The sequence below is a fragment of the Mytilus edulis genome, chromosome 4 (genome assembly GCF_963676685.1).
Source record: "Mytilus edulis chromosome 4, xbMytEdul2.2, whole genome shotgun sequence".
NCBI classification, from domain to species: domain Eukaryota; kingdom Metazoa; phylum Mollusca; class Bivalvia; order Mytilida; family Mytilidae; genus Mytilus; species Mytilus edulis.
The window spans coordinates 39,308,813-39,325,894 of record NC_092347.1 but is presented as its reverse complement, the minus strand read 5'-3'; the positions used below and the strand labels follow the sequence as shown (position 1 = coordinate 39,325,894).

General features: G+C 31.8%; 1 protein-coding gene across 1 annotated transcript; it reads left to right on the top strand.

Annotated features, from left to right (window-relative positions):
- Positions 1 to 1,986: 1,986 nt before the first annotated feature.
- LOC139518437 (neogenin-like) lies at positions 1,987 to 12,684 on the top strand. Its single transcript, XM_071309977.1, has 8 exons — positions 1,987 to 2,112; positions 3,211 to 3,513; positions 4,923 to 5,037; positions 5,815 to 6,002; positions 8,186 to 8,488; positions 9,959 to 10,073; positions 10,849 to 11,036; positions 12,655 to 12,684. The coding sequence occupies exons 1-8, from the start codon at positions 2,061 to 2,063 to the stop codon at positions 12,672 to 12,674; spliced, it is 1,284 nt and encodes a 427-aa protein (XP_071166078.1). The 5' UTR covers positions 1,987 to 2,060; the 3' UTR covers positions 12,675 to 12,684.
- Positions 12,685 to 17,082: the final 4,398 nt, after the last annotated feature.

Genomic DNA, 17,082 nt, shown 5'->3' with positions numbered 1-17,082 from the left:
CAATATCAATGACAATTCATGTCAGCACAAAACGTGCTGACTACTGGGCTAGTGATATCCTCGGGAGTAATCTATTCGTTTGATGTGTTTGAGCTTTTGATTTTGCCATTTGATAAGGGACCTTCGTTGAATAACTTTACCTCAGAGTTCAGTATTTTTGTGATTTTATTTTTTTCAATAGGACATTATTCAGCCGTTATTATTATTTTCAGTCGGCAGGATTTAAGATTTAGAATTCATGTGATTTGTTGATATTCGAAAAAAAATACAAGCGTTTTAAACTCATCTTATTTATATTCTTGTAATACTTGCTACTCCGTATCTTAAGGGCATACGATACAGTTTTGAACCTGTATTTACAAGTTGATGAAAATTTGCATATAGGCTATTTTTTACCTGACTAAATAAAATATGTAATAAAAAATATACCTTCATGTGCTACTTTTTGAGTAAAATGAGGTCACAATTTTGTATATTAGCTCAAAATTCAGATTTGTGGCCGTATTTTCTTTTTCGAAAGAAAGACGTAACTTTTTTGTTTTAAAAGATAAACACAAATTGTTTTTTTGTTAAATAATTTGTAACTTCTGTATTTTATAAGTATCCTAAAATATTATGCATTTTTTATTCAGAAATAACTCATATTAATCAAATGGTCATGTATTGAGAAAAAAAAACTTCATTTTTGCTGTATATTTATCAAAATTAAAAAAAATGTACTATTTACAGTTTTATAAAATTTGGTCCACATAATCTCCCTTCAAAATGAAACAAAATGTCGTTTAAAATAGGGGTCCATGCACTCGTTTTCAAATGAAATCAGTTTGAATGATAAAAATCAGTTGAAAAATGCATCTTTTCCCGATATGCCACAGTTTGACGTGGCGAAAATAACATTTGACGTTAGCAACGTCATTACCTCCCCTGTAACTGTATCGTATGCCCTTAACAACCAAGACCGACCACAACTATTGAATAATAATGACTAGACACACAAACAAAAACAATCAGCAGCAATCATAAGCTTTTGTGTAAATGATATAAGAAATTCCAAGGGTCACCGACTCCTTCCCCCCCCCCCCCTAATAATCAATCTGTATCTATTTTGTAGTTAAATTTAAAAAAAAGGTAATGTTTTCAGCCTGCAACACGATGACGTTACTAATATTTCGACTATTTATGGTATTTTTTTCACATTGAAGAAGCCCACTTTGAATGATGTATATATACCTTAAAACGGTGTCGTTGAATCTGTCATTAATTGGCATAATCTAAACGTAAACTTATGAATCAGCAACATTTAATAAAAAAATATCTAATTGTCAGAAATTAGAGATTGGATGATTACAAGACACATTTGAGATGGTTTTTAGCCAATTTTATGTCCTTTATATACAGCTGTTCACCTTTTTGAAAGAGATAAATGCTATTTGTTTTTATATCTTTACAATATCGCAATGTTTACCTTTAATTGAAAATCAAAGGAACGTATCTCTTCTATGAAAAAAAAGCATTGAAAAATATTTGGAAATATATTTTCTGTTTTTATCGTTCTACCAAAGTTTTTGGTTATGTTAAGTGTAAAGTTGCAGTCCAATAGTCTTAAATTTGTTTTTAATGCTGTGTTGTGTTTTGTACACTTTGTTTGTCTTTTTGTCCTTCTCATGTTAACCTATTTCGTTGTCAGGTTATTTTCGACTTGTGAGTTTGAATATTTAGTATCCCTTAGGTACCGTTCACCTTTATGCTATAGTCAATCATGATAGCATTGCTAGAATCCTTTCAAAGACAGATGTATGGAATATAATTAAACTTTCTATGTATTTTATGAAAAGATGAAACAATATTATAAAAACGATAAGATGTGTTATGTCAATGAAACAACTCTAACGTGAGACCAATTGACGTAAAAAACTATATTGATTGTATGACCTCAAAGATATATAAATGTTCGATGCACTACCCCTACACTCCCGACCTTCAAGATAAGTAGTTAAGAATAAACATAGATATGCCGTGTCGACAGGTACTATTATACAAGTAATATTATCAAGGAGAACATGGATTTTTTAAAACTTGTTTTGTTTCTATATATGATTAGAGATGCAACATGTAAGTACATGTAAGAAGATTATTTTAAAATTGATTACACCTTATAGAAGAATGGCAGATTTTTATTGGTTGGTAGCTAGTGTATTTTTCACATATTTAAACATTTTTTCCTCATTTCAAACGAATTTGCCTGTTTTTCACCACTCCCGGTGAATATGCCTAACGTACCATGGTATTTACCATTTAGATATTCCTTTTTTACCCTCGCGACCATCTTCCCGCCAAAAGATTTCGAATATGACGTTACATACAGAAAGCGTATTAGTACATGTATAATTCCCGCGGTTCTATGCTAATATCCACTTATCCTCAAATTATGCATAAACGTGTTTATGAATTACAACAAACAAGTATTTATCTGCACCTGTACAGAGAATTTCAAATCTATTCGATATAATTAAACAGATATATCATGTTATGGCGGGGTATTTGCGAAAAATACCAGTCTTGAAACAGAATTTCCCTCGCCTGGTGGCTCGGGAATTTCACAGTCCCTTGACTGGTATTTTTCACAAATAACCCTCCATAACATGATATATCTGTTCAATAACATTGATACGTCTAGTAGAATATGCAATTAGTTATCAAAGGTACCAGGATTATAATTTAATACGCCAGACGCGCGTTTCGACTACATAAGACTCATCAGTTACGCTCAGATCAAAAAAGTTATAAAACCAAACAAGTACAAAGTTGAAGAGCGTCATTTTGTTTTTTACAATATTATTATCATTGTTTTTAATTCTGTAGTAAAATTATTAAAGATTAAAAATTATTCCTGCATTCTCAGCTACATGTGGCATGTACTTGTGGCATACTCCTCGTTTTGCTATTAAAAAGTAAAACATATGGGTTCATAGAAATTGCAGGATAACAGTAACGATTAAATAAGTTTCACAGAAATACAGAGGTTTAATTTGAGGAAGTGACGTAAATTATATAGTTTCCCCTTTATGTGTATATACGTCAAGGAGTTTGAAAGAAAAGTTGGTGTTAATAATTGTAAAAGGAAAGGTAGAGTAAAAGTCAATGACACAGTAACTAAACGATACAAATAATTACAAGATAATAATCATGTCTAATTTCTGTCTATTTCAGCTTTTTGTGGTTCTGACCCTTCAGGTATTAAAGTAACAACACAGTCCGCTAGGTCTATACATGTTGCATGGGATACAACAAAAATAAGCTGTGGTTATACTATAACTGGATATAGAGTTTATTTCAACAGCTTATCTCCAGTCAAGAATTACAAATATAAAGATGTTTCAGGAGCACCAACTAACAATGTGGACATATTCCCTATTGTAGCAGGATTTTCTTATAATATATTTGTCAAGGCTGTTACGGCAAACGGGATAGTATCAAACCCGACATCTATTAATTATACACACCCACACGCTCGTAAGTAATGTATGTCTACTTTACTCTACAATTTATATTTTTACCAATCATTATTGCAGTTTATTCATTTACTTTAACGTTTTAAGAAAGCAAAATAAGACAATATACAAATTTTAAGACGGTAACTCACAAATAAAAAAACGGTGAACATAGCCTTGTGTTTTTGGTTTACAGATACCACAGACTTGAATAATTTACTTTATTTTAATGATTAGTTTTCATGTATTTCTTATCTTATCTTTTATTATTCTATCGTTATTAACTGAAGCATTATAAAATATATATCTTAACCATTTGTTAAACAACAAGATCTACAATCATTATGGTTACGCAATATGGAACTTATTGATTTGGAACGGGTTTTCCTTCTGTTAGTCTTCGAATTTTGAATACTCACAAGCATCTGACAAATACAGCCGTTTTAAATAAAGATATATGAGACTACATTGACATGCAACTTTCTAATGTTTTTGTTTTCTTCATTTATAGAATTCACATTTTATAAATTCCGATTTTCCTGAATTAATATACATGCTAGGTTTGTTTTATTGCGTTTTTGAAAACAGTGCATGCAGGTCTATATTTAAGCTACACAATGCGTGTTCTTATTATTGCAACACTCACCAATTCATATTTTTTGCATTTATAAAAACCTCGCAATAATTTCTGATTTTACAGTTACAACTGTGGGTACACTAACTAGCGTTCGGCAGTTGCTAACACTTTTCTGAATTATGAAATTCATATTATACATTTATATACATTATAGAACATATCAACCTTAAAACAAGTTCATTCAAAATAAAAAGCTTTTTCTTGTCTATTTGTATACAGAAAATCTCTTCAATGACCTCACATTTTTACATATAATTAAATTTGTCTTCAGCAAAAATAGTTATTACTGAATACATTGCGTCTTTGACTTTTAAATATTTGAGTATGAGTTTTCCTGATGAAGGTAAGTTCTTGTAAATCCAGAAAAGGCATCTGACATACGAAATTTTTATTTAGGGGCATTTTCGTGAATAGTTCTGTCTATATCGCCAATGAACATCACTTCTTTCTAATTTTAGTCCTTGGTTGCTCTTATAAGAGAAGAAGAAAAATCATGCATTTAGACAATATTAAAAATAATTAAAATTCGTGCCAATCCCTGTTCAATGAGAAATCGAATTTAAAAAATAAAATTCATAATTGTAAATACGTCGGTTCATTTTTTCCGAGATGCGTGCAATTCACGCTATACACAATTTTAATTCTTGTATGCATGATGAGTTTTTCCGATCAGTTTTTGAAGGTTCAGAGTTTGAAACTTACAATCGTAAAGAAAATCATTCTCTTTCTAGGTTACAATATCAAATTACAATGAAATGTATCTACGATTTTTCATGCCTATTGTTTTAATACAGGTCCGAGTTCTGCGCCTAGTAATATTCATGCATCTGTACAAGAAGAAACATCATTAACAATTTGCTGGGATGCATTAAACGTTTTAACCAAAAATGGAGACATCAAGGGATACAAGTATGTAGTTTATTTTTTCTATGTTTCGATATTGTGAAATGCACTAAAAAATATGAATCTTTTCATTTGTAAGTAATATTTCTTTTGGAAGATTTATACTATGTTTTTGGTTGTCCAGCACAATGGTTATGCTAAATAATTATTTGTCTTAAATGTTCTAACATCCTAACATCTACTAAAATTGACAACAGTTATTTGTTTGGGTAATAGTATGGTGTTATAATTATATCATAAGTAATAACTTCTAAAAAACTTATTTCACTCGAAAGGCATCCATAGAACCTCCCACAAAAGATTCTATACATATGTGTCAACAAACCACAGTAACATAAGCAGAAGTATCAATCTCCGGTAGAAATGGTTAACCAATCAGAATTAATACTTTTTCCATGCTGCAGGTTTTACCTATAACGCATTACTACTAATACACAATAAAATTGAGAATTGAAATTTGAAATGTGTCAAAGGGACATCAACCCGACCAATGAGCAGAAAACAGTCGAATTCCATCAATGGGTTTTAAAGACAGCGATAAAATCTGGCACCCGGAGGCGGGCTTCATTTGGCCCGTAAACAAAAATGTGTAGTAGTTCATACTAAACTCCAAAAATATAAATGAACTAAAATAAAAAAAAAACATCATACACGACAAACAAGGCCAGAGGCTCCTGACTTCGGACAGGTGCTAAAATGCGACGGGGTTTAACATGTTTAGTGACATCTCAACCATCTCAACCATGTAAGTGTTGATCGAATTACGGTTTAATTTATTTGTAGGATTTATTATCGAGGTCCTGGGCTTACAGGCACGAACAGTGCAAACATCCTTGGTGAAGCTAATCGTCAATATACTATAACTGGCTTGAAGCCAAATAGTACATACACGTTTATTGTACAAGGCGTCAATGATGTTGGACCTGGTCCGTACAGTGCATTCATACCTATTCATACTATGCCCCCGTTACGTAAGTATACTATGTAGCATAAACATGCATCTTATTTAAAAGCTGTTTATCACAAAGAGGAAAATACACACATACCACATGTCATATGTCCTTCAATGACTTTAAAGGATGTTTGTATGTCGTAAAGAAATTATATTGGTCACAAAACCTAAAAATTTTAAAATTTAATTGTAATAAAAGCATGGCAAGTTGCAAAAAATACTTTAAACGTCAATCTTTTAGGTAGCAATACACAGTTAGGAGTTTAGTTTCGCATTTTGGCCCCTGTGGATTTTTCAAATAGGAAAGTTATTGTGTAATAAAATTCATTTTTAGACAGATGAGTGCTAATTTAGCCTTCAAAGATGGTTTATAAGTGCATCAAGACTATTTTTTACCTGTTTTATGGGCTGTTTTCTGTTTGACAATCCGTGTTTTTATAGCTAGACCGGACATCGGTCCAGAAATTAATGTACTGTTTACAAACACCCTTTTTCTACATGAAGTTTTTGACGCAATTTTACAAAAAAATGAGATGAAAGACATATGATTTTCATTGGATTTGCTGAATGATATATGTACACAGTTTCAGAAAAGGTATTACTTCAAGGGATTGAAATTCTACTTTTAGCCAAATTTTGGGGAAATATGTGACATCTTTCCCCCCCTTTTTGCAATATTTTATAACAAATAAATGCAGATTGTTGCCATGGATACACCAAAAAAAAATTATATTTTACCATTTTATATACTGGATATAAAATCTATGAAAGATTCTGATTACATACATATGCCCATATATGACACAAACAGTAAGCTTGATATTGCAAGAAAGCAAAGAAAAGGGGAGGGTAAAATTCATGAGGGCAAATTTTAGTATTTTTTCCTAATTGTTTATTGCTACCTTAGTCGATTGATTTGGCGGACTTTTTGACGTTACGGACGACTGTAGCGCCACCTAATTAATTCCCCCTGCTATTGTTGCTGATAAAGCTTGACGACAACGGACGTTTCCAAGGACTTGCTTTCCAACTGTAAAGTACCATGGTATTTACCATTTGGATATTCCTTTTTTACCCTCACGATCATCTTCCCGCCAAAAGGTTTCGAATATGACGTTACATAAAGAAAGCGTATTTGTACATGTATAATTCCCGCGGTTTTATGATAATATCCACTTATCCTCAAATTATACATAAACGTGTTTATGAATTACAACTAACAAGTATTTATCTGCACCTGTACAGAGAGTTTCAATCCAAATCTATTCGATGTAATTAAACAGATATATCATGTTAGGGCGGGGTATTTGCAGAATTTCACAGTCCCTTGACTGGTATTTTTCGCAAATAACCCTCCATAACATGACATATCTGTTCAATAACATTGATACGTCTAGTAGAATATGCAATTAGTTATCAAAGGTACCAGGATTATAATTTAAGGTGGTACCTAACACTACGGGGAGATAACTCTGTAAAGTCAGCTAAACGTTTTAATTACGTTGTGTTGTAAAGGGAATATTAAGCGTTTTAGTGATCACAATTGGTGTTTGTCAAACTGCTATATAATCAGTGTAATTTTTCTGATGAAATGGTTGGTTCAAAATTTTAGAAATTTTTATATTTTTGTTGAAGGGTCAAATTAAATAATTTGTCAAAATTTTATGAAAATTAAACGAGCCAAATTAATTTTAGTGCAGGTGTTGGGTACCACCTTAATACGCCAGACGCGCGTTTCGACTACATAAGACTCATCAGTTACGCTCAGATCAAAAAAGTTATGAAACCAAACAAGTACAAAGTTGAAGAGCGTCATTTTGTTTTTTACAATATTATTATCATTGTTTTTAATTCTGTAGTAAAATTATTAAAAATTAAAAATTATTCCTGCATTCTTAGCTACATGTGGCATGTTCTTGTGGCATACTCCTCGTTTTGCTATTAGAAAGTAAAACATATGGGTTCATAGAAATTGCAGGATAACAGTAACGATTAAATAAGTTTCACAGAAATACAGAGGTTTAATTTGAGGAAGTGGCGTAAATTATATAATTTCCCCTTTATATGTATATATTTCAAGGAGTCTGGAAGAATAGTTGGTGTTAATAATTGTAAAAGATATAGTAAAAGTCACTGGCACAGCAACTAAACGATACAAATAATTACTAGATAATAATCATGTCTAATTTCTGTCTATTTCAGCTTTTTGTGGTTCTGACCCTTCAGGTATTAAAGTAACAACACAGTCCGCTAGGTCTATACATGTTGCATGGGATACAACAAAAATAAGCTGTGGTTATGCTATAACTGGATATAGAGTTTATTTCAACAGCTTATCTCCAGTTAAGAATTACAAATATAAAGATGTTTCAGGAGCACCAATTAACAATGTGGACATATTCCCTATTGTAGCAGGATTTTCTTATAATATATTTGTCAAGGCTGTTACGGCAAACGGGATAGTATCAAACCCGACATCTATTAATTATACACATCCACACGCTCGTAAGTAATGTATGTCTACTTTACTCTACAATTTATATTTTTACAAATCATTATTGCAGTTTATTCATTTACTTTAACGTTTATAGAAAGCAAAATAAGACAATATACAAATTTTAAGACGGTAACTCACAAATAAAAAAAAAAAAAAACGGCGAACATAGCCTTGTGGTTTTGGTTTACAGATACCACAGACTTGAATAATTTACTTTATTTTAATGATTAGTTTTCATGTATTTCTTATCTTATCTTTTATTGTTCTGTCGTTATTAACTGAAGCATTATAAAATATATATCTTAACCATTTGTTAAACAACAAGATCTACAATCATTATGGTTACGCAATATGGAACTTATTGATTTGGAACGGATTTTCCTTCTGTTAGTCTTCGAATTTTGAATACCTCACAAGCATCTGACAAATACAGCCGTTTTAAATAAAGATATATGAGACTACATGCACATGCAACTTTCTAATGTTTTTGTTTTCTTCATTTATAAAATTCACATTTTATAAATTCCGATTTTTATGAATTAATATGCATGCTAGTTTTTTTTTATTGCGTTTTTTGAAAAAAATGCATGCAGGTCTTTATTTCAGCTACACAATGCGTGTCCTTATTATTGCAACACTCACCAAGTCATATTTTTTGCATTTTTAAAAACCTCGCAATAATTTCTGATTTTACAGTTACAACTGTGGGTACACTAACTAGCGTTCGGCAGTTGCTAACACTTTTCTGAATTATGAAATTCATATTATACATTTATATACATTATAGAACATATCAACCTTAAAACAAGTTCATTCAAAATAAAAAGCTTTGTCTTATCTATTTCTATACAGAAAATCTCTTCAATGACCTCACATTGTTACATATAATTAAATTTGTCTTCAGCAAAAATAGTTATGACTGAATACATTGCGTCTTTGACTTTTAAATATTTGAGTATGAGTTTTCCTGATGAAGGTAAGTTCTTGTAAATCCAGAAAAGGCATCTGACATACGAAATTTTTATTTAGGGGTATTTTCGTGAATAGTTCTGTCTATATCGCCAATGAACATCACTTCTTTCTAATTTTAGCCCTTGGTTGCTCTTATAAGAGAAGAAGAAAAATCATGCATTTAGACAATATTAAAAATAATTAAAATTCGTGCCAATCCCTGTTCAATGAGAAATCGAATTTAAAAAATAAAATTCATAATTGTAAATACGTCGGTTCATTTTTTCCGAGATGCGTGCAATTCACGCTATAGGTTTATACACAATTTTAATTCTTGTATGCATGATGAGTTTTTCCGATCAGTTTTTGGAGGTTCAGAGTTTGAAACTTACAATCGTATGAGTTTCAATACTTCGATTTTCTACTGTTTATTTCCAAAGAAGACGAAATCATTCTCTTTCTAGGTTACAATATCAAATTACAATGAAATGTATCTAAGATTTTTCATGCCTATTGTTTTAATACAGGTCCGAGTTCTGCGCCTAGTAATATTCATGCATCTGTACAAGAAGAAACATCATTAACAATTTGCTGGGATGCATTAAACGTTTTTACCAAGAATGGAGACATCAAGGGATACAAGTATGTAGTTTATTTTTTCTATGTTTCGATATTGTGAAATGCACTAAAAAATATGAATCTTTTCATTTGTAAGTAATATTTCTTTTGGGAGATTTATACTATGTTTTTGGTTGTCCAGCACAATGGTTATGCTAAATAATTATTTGTCTTAAATGTTCTAACATCCTAACATCTACTAAAAATGACAACAGTTATTTGTTTGGGTAATAGTATGGTGTTATAATTATATCATAAGTTAACTTCTAAAAAACTTATTTCACTCGAAAGGCATCCATAGAACCTCCCACAAAAGATTCTATACATATTTGTCAACAAACCACAGTACCATAAGCAGAAGTATCAATCTCCGGTAGAAATGGTTAACCAATCAGAATTAATACTTTTTCCATGCTGTAGGTTTTACCTATAACTCATTACTACTAATACACAATAAAATTGAGAATTGAAATTTGAAATGTGTCAAAGGGACATCAACCCGACCAATGAGCAGAAAACAGTCGAATTCCATCAATGGGTTTTAAAGACAGCGATAAAATCTGGCACCAGGAGGCGGGCTTCATTTGGCCCGTAAACAAAAATGTGTAGTAGTTAAGTCATACTAAACTCCAAAAATATAAATGAACTAAAATAAAAAAAAAAAAAACCATCATACACGACAAACAAGGCCAGAGGCTCCTGACTTCGGACAGGTGCTAAAATGCGACGGGGTTTAACATGTTTAGTGACATCTCAACCATGTAAGTGTTGATCGAATTACGGTTTAATTTATTTGTAGGATTTATTATCGAGGTCCTGGGCTTACAGGCACGAACAGTGCAAACATCCTTGGTGAAGCTAATCGTCAATATACTATAACTGGCTTGAAGCCAAATAGTACATACACGTTTATTGTACAAGTCGTCAATGATGTTGGACCTGGTCCGTACAGTGCATTCATACCTATTCATACTATGCCCCCGTTACGTAAGTATACTATGTAGCATAAACATGCATCTTATTTAAAAGCTGTTTATCACAAAGAGGAAAATACACACATACCACATGTCATATGTCCTTCAATGACTTTAAAGGATCCGATAATAATTCATAGACTTTTTTTGCCAGTACAAAGGTCATTATTATGCCTCTCTTACATCAAATACTTGCATTGCAAATAAAATGATCCAATATAATTAAAAGAAATAATAATCTGCCTTTTACGAATTATTAAACTTAATTTTACGTCATGCTTTACTTGTACCGAATTGTAAATATATATATAAAAAAAAAGGATGTGGTATAATTTCATGGACGTCAGTCGGTTTTAGATAAATCCAAAATAGAAATTCTCTGATTCCGTTTCGTTTTCAAAATCGAAACATTCATTTTTAAAATGATAACATTAATCCTTGATGAAATGATCATTAAATGGCATTCATACCAATGATACTAAGCATCAAGGGAGCAAGACACCTGTTGCATTGCTTGGTTTCTAGGTGCAAATTGTGCATATGTTCGTATCTTATCAATAGAATAACGTAACAGCCTGTTTCTCAGATACGGGACCAGATAAAACATAGCTTCAATGTTTTGTATTATCACTATTCCTTAACTACTATACTATGTGAAAAAAAAATGAACATGTTACATTTTATATTCACTCATTTATTTACTGAATGAATCTTTTATCTATTTATTTGTAGTTCATTCATTCATTCATTCATTCATTCATTCATTCATTCATTCATTCATTCATTCCTTCATTCCTTCCTTCATTCCTTCCTTCCTTCCTTCCTTCCTTCCTTCCTTCCTTCCTTCCTTCCTTCCTTCCTTCCTTCCTTCCTTCCTTCCTTCCTTCCTTCCTTCCTTCCTTCCTTCCTTCCTTCATTCATTCATTCTTTCATTCATTCATTCATTCATTCATTCATTCATTCATTCATTTATTCCTTCATTCCTTCCTTCCTTCATTCCTTCATTCCTTCATTCATTCCTTCATTCATTCCTTCATTCCTTCATTCATTCATTCCTTCATTCCTTCATTCCTTCATTCATTCATTCCTTCATTCATTCATTCATTCATTCATTCATTCATTCATTCATTCATTCATTCATTCATTCATTCATTCATTCTTTCCTTCCTTCATTCATTCATTCATTCCTTCATTCCTTCATTTATTCCTTCATTCCTTCATTTCTTCATTCATTCCTTCATTCATTCATTCACTTATTGATACCTTCATTCATTCCTTCGTTCGTTCGTTCGTTCGTTCGTTTGTTCGTTCGTTCGTTCTTTCGTTCGTTCGTTCGTTCGTTCGTTCGTTCGTTCGTTCGTTCGTTCGTTCGTTCGTTCCTTCCTTCCTTCCTTCCTTCCTTCCTTCATTCATTCATTCATTTGACCGCGGTTTTTCAGACATCGACACCGAGCACGTTCAGAACCAACGTTTATGCTTTATAATTTGACTTTTTTTTCTATTTTGCCTCGCCCTGTTTTCATGTTTCAGTTTCAATTTTATTCCAGTTTTAATGATTATTTTTTTAGCATATTCACTTGACGTTTTAATCTCTAAAGGTTGGTATTACTTTACATTACTTTATATTTCAGATGTTATGCAGAAAATATGATACCTTAAGGAGGCTCGAGGGTATAAAAATTTCAGAAAAAAAATAAACATTTGTTTTTCATTACAAATTTTATTTATTACCTTTTGTAGTTGTTACTTTATCATATGGTACAAAAAACATTCAAAACAATTAATTCGTGTTGGCCCCAGATGACTTTTAAAATGTAAACATCATTGAAAAAGTTCCAAATTATCTCCCTTTGGTGGAAACGTGCCATTTTTTGGCTTTAAAATTGAAATATTTCTTTTAACTCATCGGTGACCTATATTTGTTAATATAATTTCGATATATGCTGTACTTAAACTTAATTATTGTAAAATTTGAGCGATTTTTGTAATAAATTTCTTTTTTTATTTCGATATTACCGTTATTTCTCCTATAAGTTTAACAGGAAAAAAAAACACTTTTACAAAGATGTATGCCTCTTTCGAGGGCAGATTGTGAGCACAAATGAACGGTGACCCCATTTTTTCATTTGATTTGTCTATTAACTATAAGATAAAGTTCATTTATAGAAAAATATAGAGAAATCCTATATAAATGATTTAGACCCGCGAACCCCCTTAAATGTTTTTATGATATTTAAGTAATCTTCAAAGCATGTAAAAACCTACTTAAAGACATCTCACTTAAGTAAATCATGATAAGTTGGTTACCTTTAAGACATATTTAAGCGGCTGTATCGAATTTTATTCTTGTACTTTTGGAACAATATAGCCAAGGTACAAATTGTATGAACTCGTAGACAAATAAACTCGATGTGCATACAGAACAAATCAAATCATCGTGAGTAGTTGAATATAGCGTAAATAGATTTGTTTTACCGACATGAACTCCGCACAACAAAATTTGTATCTAATACAAACCTATGTTAACTTACGTTTTTGATCGATATTTTATCGTGTGCTTTTCTATGTTGTGATGTTGTACTATTGTTTCAGAAAAAAGGGAGAAGGTTTGGTACCATTAAAACGTTTAATCCCGCTGCAAATGTTTGCACCTGTCCTTAGTCGGGAATTTGATGTACAGTAGTTGTCATTTGTTTATGTGATTTATACGTGTTTCTCGTTTCTCGTTTTTTATATAGATTATACCTTTGGTTTTCCCGTTTGAATGTTTGCACACTAGAAATTTTGGGGACCTTTATAGCCTGTTGTTCGGTGTGAGCCAAGGCTCCGTGTTGTAGGCCGTTCATTGACCTATAATGGTTTACTTTTATAAATTGTTATTTGGATGGAGAGATGTCTCATTGACACTCACACCGCATCTTCCTGTAACTAATTGGAGTAATTTTAAGTTCGTTTTAACATGTCTATTTTTTTTGGTTCAAGGACGCCATATGTTAGTAAAAATCTCATTCAAAGATATAGAGTTGATACATTGACATTAAGTAGACTATATATAACATAGTAGTCCACAGAAAGGTCAAATGAAAAGGTAATTGGAAAAAATATATTGACTACTTACCAAATATTAGTTTTATTCAGCGGTATTTAGAATTGGTTGCCCGTTATGGCATATCTGTTTCACAAATGACAATAGATATGTCCGCATTTGTCCTGACTACATTCTCTCGTCCCCAAATGAGACATTCCGAAGTTTGTACTTGAATGAGCAAGGCGACGGGTTCGACATGTAGAGCAGGGACTGCTTACACTTCTGAAGAAACTGAGATCACCAAAAGTTGTTGATGAGTTCGTCTTGCTCAGTCTTTAGTTCTTGACATTGTGTTTTGAGTACTGTTGTTTGTCAGTTGATTTTTCCCCCTGTTTAGCCATGACGTTGTCTAAAAATAGAAAAAAAATATAGCTATAGGTCATGATTTATAAAATATACACGGAATTCTTATTTTTATTGTAAAAGGAGCTAAATAAAAATCTTTGTGGCAGCTCTGTTACAAGCTGGTTTTAAATACATTCAAAGTTTTAAGTTTTGATTTAGTTGTCATTGTTGGACCTAAACACTGGTGTTAATAAGAACTTGAAATAATTTTGAATGATATTTTTTGACAACTATGTTAATAAACGACAACAAGGTCTCCAACAGTTAAGGATTGGTTTAACAGTCGAAGGAAAAAGGAAGACAGCGACGCCAATAACGGGGTTGACTAGCCCACTCCGAACGAAGACCAACAAAGCCAAGCTCTATCAGTATACTAAAGACATATATATTATTTAGAATAGAAATACGTCTTCGGTAGTTGCAACGTCAAGTAAGCATTAGCTTATTATAATCCGAATTTACCAAACATTTATACTTCGATATACAATTAGAGTCGCAACTAATTCCTTTTCTATATTTATTTAGTTTCATATTAACAATAGATGTAATGATAGGCAAATGTGCAATTAATTTGAACCGATATGAAAAATGCATTCAAGTGAAAATGTTCGTATACTATGAAAGTAATATAGTATCTGACAAATAAGGTTAAACAGACCAAATTGTAAAAATTGATAAATTGAAAGATAATTATTATAAATTTGCATCATTATAATATCTTTATCCAAAATTATCTTATTTTAATTTTCTAAATTGCAAGATTTTACATTTTAGCAGATGGTGAATTGAAAACTTGCAAAAAAAACACCCAATTATTTGTTGAGTATTAACAGTTTGCCAAAGAAAAGAGGAACGAAAGATGCCAGAGGGACAATCAAACTCATTACAAGTGGTTACAATTGGCTATATATTTTGTTATTCCGACAATACACGAAAATGGATACAAATTTATCGCATTCAACCAATAATAACTATAGTTTGATGCTATAACACTGAGCCTTTTGTTTATAAAATATTTATAACAAAAGTATGTGAATTTAGAGAAGTAATCATATGTTTTTAACTTAATTTACACTATTTTAGTTGACCGATCGTTGCAAATGTTAGTGAGGTTTTTTTTTTTTAAATATAAGTTGAGAAAATAACAAACAAGGTTTCGGTCAATATGTTGTCATGTAACTGACATGTTGTTATGTTAAGACTTCAAACATAATGTATTGATTTCTAGTATATAATGTTTATATTTTAAGAGTTAATGTCATCTTTGAAGGAATTCTAAGTGAACAAATATAGGTTTTTGTCTCCAGAATTAAGGCACTTGATACTGATCGGACCAGTAACCTTTAGCTGCTTTTTTGTTTTTTGTTCGAGGGTTATTTGTGATCCTGTTTTATTCATACTGTTTTTCATAAACAACGATCATATAACCTGCCATACTTAATCTTGATTTCAATTGTGGAATATATATCCTCTTAATTGCTATCATTTGTTGCTGTGGGGTACAATTATCTTGAAAAAGACATTCAACCTAGCTATGCATTGTAGTTGTTTATAAATACATACAGGTAACTCGTTAATGTGTACAGTCATATCTTGAAGATGGTAGGACTTTAACAAGGATTATGTCTTATGTAGACGAAACGCGCGTCTGACGTAAATACAAAATTTAATCCTGGTATCTATGACGAGTTTATTTACAACCACGGGGTCGATGCCACCTGCTGATGGAGTTTTGATTCCCCAAGGGAATCACCAGCCCAGTAGTCAGCACGTATTTGCTGACATGCATTATCATTGACATGGTTATATTTATAAATTAACTGTTTACAAACTTTTGAATTTTTGAAATACTTAGGCTTTTGCTACCTCAGGAATAGATTACTTTAGCTGTATTTGGCAAAATTTTTAGGAATTTTGGTCCTCAATGCTCTCCAACTTCTTAATTTATTTGGACTTTTTTTTTTACCTATTTTGATTCGAGCGTCACTGATGAGCCTTTTGTAGACAAAAAGCGTGTCTGGCGTTAATACAAAAGTTAATCCTGATATCTTTGATGAGGTTATTTATATCCAAACAGACAGTTCCCATAAATGAAATCTTCAAGTCCGTAGTTGAAGCTAAATTGAGTTATTTGGGCATTGGAACCAGCGGCGCTTGTCTCAGATTTTTGTTCCCTATATTCCTTAATATAACACAAGGTACTTAACTTGGATTTTCGAAAAATGTCAGGCGGTGACGAAATTCCGTTGTATGCCGCTTTCTAGGCTGTCAACCCCACTATCACTGGGGTAAAGCTGATGACCGTAACTGCATTCACGGTCATCCCAAGATGTCGGATGAAAAATTAGGGCAGTTTCTGTATTGTCTGTTAAAGTGTTTCTATATCATTTTCTTTACAAATCATACATTGAAACGATGTAAATTTATAAAAGAATCACTCAAAAATCACTAATTACTTCCGAGAAATGTGCATGAAACGGGAAAATCGATATGAAAAAATCGTTAAGATGACCGTAAATCATAATCAAAATATTTTCAAGATGACCGTAACATAAAACAAGGATGACCGTGATTGGTAAAAAGATGACCGTAACTTGTAAAGGATGACCGTAAATTGCATTTTTCT

Bases quoted from the DNA above. Each gene is read 5' to 3' on its own strand.
- LOC139518437 (XM_071309977.1), top strand. From the start codon at position 2,061: ATGGATTTTTTAAAACTTGTTTTGTTTCTATATATGATTAGAGATGCA. The intron at 6,003-8,185 runs GTAAGTATACTA...TGTCTATTTCAG, and splicing joins TCATACTATGCCCCCGTTAC to CTTTTTGTGGTTCTGACCCT. The intron at 10,074-10,848 runs GTATGTAGTTTA...ATTTATTTGTAG, and splicing joins GGAGACATCAAGGGATACAA to GATTTATTATCGAGGTCCTG.